The 5,463-nt window shown below is 36.8% G+C and overlaps 1 protein-coding gene across 1 annotated transcript; it reads right to left on the reverse strand.

Annotated features, from left to right (window-relative positions):
- Positions 1-876: 876 nt before the first annotated feature.
- Positions 877-1,803, reverse strand: LOC144377534 (olfactory receptor 4N5). The gene has a single exon (XM_078048977.1). It carries the CDS (start codon positions 1,801-1,803, stop codon positions 877-879), a length of 927 nt encoding a protein of 308 aa, XP_077905103.1.
- Between the last annotated feature and the right edge of the window lie 3,660 nt (positions 1,804-5,463).

Below are 5,463 nucleotides of genomic sequence, written 5' to 3' on the forward strand. Positions count from 1 at the left end.
ATATTTGCTCCAGTTTATGCTGCTCCCCCCAGAAAAGGTTAATTTATCTCACTATGAGATCAATTTAGTGGAAGTAAATAACTTAATGCTATGTTTCTCATTGAGGATAATGTTCCCTTTATAGAACATATGGTGATATGCAGAGATAATTGTTGTTGTTACAATGAAGAAGATACTATAAGTACCTTACAGTAAGTAGATATCAAGGAACTACAAAAGAATTTACAGATCACATGGAATTATGTGGCCCTAAATGACAAAAGAGTCAAATTGACAAATTCTGCCTTACTCTAAACAGAGAGGTTTGGTGGTTTAAAGCTGGTATTTAGCCTTCATAAGATTAAGTCTACATTGGATTTATCTATTAAGTTCCAGGATTTTAAAAAAGACTATGACATATTCTAAAGACTTCTAATTAACTTATACAAGATTTATATGAAGAAATGAGGGAAGTGGGCAGAGATTACAGAATACAAAATTTCCATTTTTTGCCATGATATCTAGTAGTGCTAGGAAACCTCTGAATTATTTTCATGACCTTAAGCTATGGTTGAAGAATACTGGAGACTGCAGTTAAATGATTTCTGCATTACCCACATCCAGAATTCCTATGAGAATAGTAATTTCTTATTATGAGAGTAGTTTCTTAAACAGTTCTCTGATAATTTTAATAGATTTACTAGTCTTCATACACTTGAATGCAACCTCAGGAGACCTAGAATCTTACCTGTCTCATCAATGTGCCTAGAATAATGTAAGAAAATTGGAAGTGTTTAATATAGTTTTTGCTAAATGATAGATTCAGCACATGAATGAGGACATGCTTTAATTAATTCAAACTGCATTTTCTTCTTTTTGTTTTGCTTATTGTGTTATTCAGCAAACCACATACTGACTTAACAACTTTATCATGGAAGCTTTTACTTCCTGGTTGCGAAGTGTATAAATTACAGGGTTCAGCAAAGGAAAGATGACTGTATGGAAGAGAGAAACCACTTTGTCAGCAGGGAAAGCCCTGAAGGGGCGGGTGTAGATAAAAATGGCAGGTCCAAACATGAGGAACACAATGATAATGTGGGTGGTGCAAGTGGAGACAGCCTTGCTCTTCCCTTCTGAGGAGTGTCCCTTTACTCTGCAGAGGATGACAGCATAGGAGGCCAGAAGACCCAGGAAGCACAGCAGGGTGAGCAGGCCACTGTTGGAGACCATCAGGAGCTCCACCACAAAGGTGTCAGTGCAGGCCAGCTTGATGACCTGTGGCACATCACAGAAGAAGTTGTCCAGCTGGTTTGGGCCACAGAAGGGCAAGTGCAGGATAAGGGCCACTTGCACAATGGAGTGAGCAAAACCCCCAAGCCACAGAGCCAACAGCAATGCATAGCAGATCCTGGGGCTCATGACTGTTGCATAGTGTAGAGGCCGACATATGGCAATGTAGCGGTCAAAGGCCATGACAACAAGGAGGAACATCTCCCCTGCTCCAAGGAAGTGCAAGAAGAAGAGCTGGGTGATGCAGCCTCTGTAGGAGATCACCTTCTTCTCAGAGAAGAAGTCCACCAGCATCCTGGGAGCCACAATGAAGGAGTAGGAGGCATCCAGGAAGGCCAAGTTGCCCAGGAAGAAGTAGAGGGGGGCTGCCAGTCCAGGATCTGATTTTATGGTCAAAATGATAAGAAAATTTCCAGGGAGAATTACAACGTAGAAAAGTGAGACTAGCACAAAGACCAGGAGCTCAGCATCTTGAGATTGGGTCAAACCAAGGAGGATAAATTCTGTCACCACTGTGCTGTTCCCTCTCTCCATCACTTCTCATTCTGCAGAATAAAAGTAAAACAGAGCATCATCTTTAGAAACACTTTTTCTTTTGTTTCACAGGTCCACCCCAGATAAAAGCAATGTTTGCCATCGCCAACACATCCTAGTTAAATACAATTAATATCCCATAAGACTTCTGTGTCCTGGATCAATCCCTCTATCCTTCTTCTAATTTCTCACTAAGGCTCTCTTTTTCTAGTCACATGCACATTTACCTTTTAATCTGTGTTTCTATATAACTGTCTTCTGTAGGACCCTGGGACGTTTTGCTTGGGGTATGTTAGAAATTTCTCATTTAAAGGAAAATTTAACCATTATCAAGATTGTCCTATTTGTGGTGTTGTAGGCCTATTATTGTTGTTAATGGTTCTTCATCATTTCTAATCGTTAGATTATTGGCCAAGTTTGGGTTCCTTCTCTTTATCCTCAAAAAACAGAGTGCTTTTGCACTTGCTTTTCTATTCAGGTCCTATGCAAGCCTGAGTTCCTGCTTGCTATCTTTCTGTTTGTCTTCTGAATTTATGTATTGTTGGTTTGCAACTCTACTCGCTGCTCTGATTTGTTGTCCTTGTGCATTCTCCCTCTAAACTGGTCATCAGGATCTCAAGCAAAATCTGTACATGTGACTTGCCTTAGGGCGTTCCTTTAATTAAACATGGTCTGGGTGCCAATCCTATATCTGCACTATATCCTGCTCTTAAATTCTAATTAATATTCACCCAGCCTCATTTGCTTAATCTATTTTCCCAAATCTCAGAATGTTAGTCCAATGATTTCCTTCTCACTCATGGATATTGTTTTGTAATACAAAAATTCATCAGAATATATAAAATATTTTGTCTATCCTTACTAATGATATTAAGGCATAGTAGAGTGGGAATTGGACAGATGGAAATATACTGTAACATATTTATTAGAGAGATAAGAAAAAAATCAAAGTTTTAAATTTATGGTTAATGTACTCTTTTTATCTTATTAGCAAGTGATAGGCAGAATTATGGGTGCATATTTTTTCTATTTCAACTGCAATTTTATTTATCACTTTAACAAATCATGATATTGCTTGTCAAAATATTTTCTCTTTTCTGGCTATAATGTTTTTCTAAATATTTATGCTAGAGAAATTGGGAATTAAGGTGTACTCCATATGCTGGTTTGCAAAGTACAATATTCATTCTAGGGAGGGGACACATCATATTTAATTGGGGTTATTAATAATAGTGGACCTTTTTTCTTTGTTACTCTAAGCTATATTTTTGAAAAATCTTGAATTTCCCAATGTGTTATAATTTTTGTGTTAGTATAATTGTACAAATATTTAATAAGATATAAATTCTCACACATTGTTAGACTATATGTTTCAGTACTGTAGTGAATGACTTAAAAGATGAATCATTACTAATTAAAACTAATTGCTGCCATGTGACATACAAGTAGTACCATTGAGTTTTGATAACATGTAATGCTTACTTTTCAGAAGTTCCAGGAATACAGTGTAATGCAATTTGGCAATGAAAAGTAATGAAATACACATGCTACAACATGAATAAAAAGAAAAAGCATTACACTATGTTAAAGGGGACAGTCACAAAAACAATATTTAAAAGTTCCAGAAGTGGAAAATTTAGAGGAAATGTAGAATAATGATTGCCTAGGTTTAGGGGGTGGAATGAAGATTGACACAACATATATGAGAACATTTTAGCCTGATGAACCTGTTCTAGAATTATATCATAATTATTCTTGCATGATAAACTATGATTAAATAGTGCATTTTAAATGTTGTGTTTTATGATGTGCTGATAATATCAATATTTTTCAACAGTATAAGTAAATGTGGGGTGATACTTATGTAAATTTAATATAAATTACTAATGACATCACTATATAGATGAAATGGGAAGGGAAAAATGAGGGAAAGAATAAAAAATAATCAGATCCAAAAGACCTTAGAGAACTCATGGGACACTTAGGCAATGTGTTATATTTTACCACACACCTGTGAGGAAATATCTAAACATTTATTTTATGTGATTAGTAACATTTGTAACTAATAGCTAAATGTTATAGAACAAGTACTCACAACACAGGAGCACATATTTAGACACACAAACACATAATCCCACATGCATTAGCACACATAGAGTGAGTCTAAAAAATCTGAAATATGACATAATGCCTTTGACATCCTTAGAAGTAGCTAGGGAGCTGCCTTCTCTGTACGTACTTACACCTCCACATTCACACTTCACACTGTCTGCAGAATCTGTTCCCAGGACAGTGAACTTGGGAGCTCCCCTCCTGTACTTACATCTGGTGCATCCACTGCTCACCTGAGTTGATTCACCTGTGCTTCTTGAGGTTCACGATTCTAAGACATAGGTAGCTCTCACTCTTCCTTTGTTTACTTTCCATTGTCTGTATCCATTCCCTGTCACCCAACAGATGGAATTCCATACCATCCCAAGTCTTTGGTCCACTTCCTCTCCTCTTCTAGTCTCATTTATTTTCCTGAGCTTCTCAAATCATGCTCATCAGAGACTGAGGAGAGCTATGTATGAGATGAAATTACTCTGTTTGAACCTGGAGAACAGGCTCAAGCAATGGGTGTCACAAGTGAAAGTGAATGTTCAGGCAGGGAGGACAAAGAAGTTATGTTAGTGTGGGCTAAGGTGGAGCCTGAAGGTGTTTACACCTCTCGCCTTCCTTGTCATTTCACCTGCTACAAAACTCATCTGGCACTGCAGATGCACAGGCAGAGGGTAGCTCATATCCTCACTCTTTCTCAGAATTCAGTTGCATAAGCATCTTCAGGCCAGATTGTGCATAACTAGGTAGCTATTAGTTCATCTCCTAGAGCCAGGAGCTTGAAGACAGAATCACTATCCTAGCACCTCTCTCCTTCATCATTCCCAATTAATTTTCTTTTGCTTCTTTTTCTTTCCTCATCCTTTTGCTAATTCTGTCGTCATATATTCATAAGTATTCTTTCACATTGCTTTCAATTTTGTTGTTTTTTCCCTTTTAGTTTTTCCCTGTAATTTTCTCTCTATTTTCTTCTTTTCCTCATTTGCTCTCTTGCTTATTCTTTTCTCCTCCTCCCATTTGACCACATTATTTGAGACTGTAGTATTTTCCACTGTCTTTTCTACATACATAATTTCACTACATCCAATGCTCATTTTTCCAACAATTCTGAAGTAGTGGATTGTTTACCTTTGGTTAAGTGAGGTGGGGATCAATTATTTGCATTAAAATCAAATTAAGATATAGTTGGTGAATCTTCCTAATCTACTAGAATTTTCACTTTTTAATCATTTAGGTATGGCAGAAACTTTATTTAAAGGTCAAGGTAGAAAGTGCTATACACCTGAATTTAGAGCTCACCATTACTCTGTACCTGCAGTAATATTCTCAGTGAATTTCAATGCAGCAGATATCCCAGACAAATATATTATCTTTTTCTAGTTCTTCCTTCTTTTCATTTATTTTAAATATAAAGGAAAACAGAAAAATTCACCTTATAAGGAATTCACTGCTACTCCCAGACTTCCCAGGGACTGAATGGGAACTTAATAGATCTTTCCAGAAGTTGTCCTTAAATATATGTTCTCATGTTGGAACATTATGAATTTTGAAATCCACTCT

This window comes from Ictidomys tridecemlineatus, chromosome 5 (assembly GCF_052094955.1).
Source record: "Ictidomys tridecemlineatus isolate mIctTri1 chromosome 5, mIctTri1.hap1, whole genome shotgun sequence".
In the NCBI taxonomy this organism is placed as follows: domain Eukaryota; kingdom Metazoa; phylum Chordata; class Mammalia; order Rodentia; family Sciuridae; genus Ictidomys; species Ictidomys tridecemlineatus.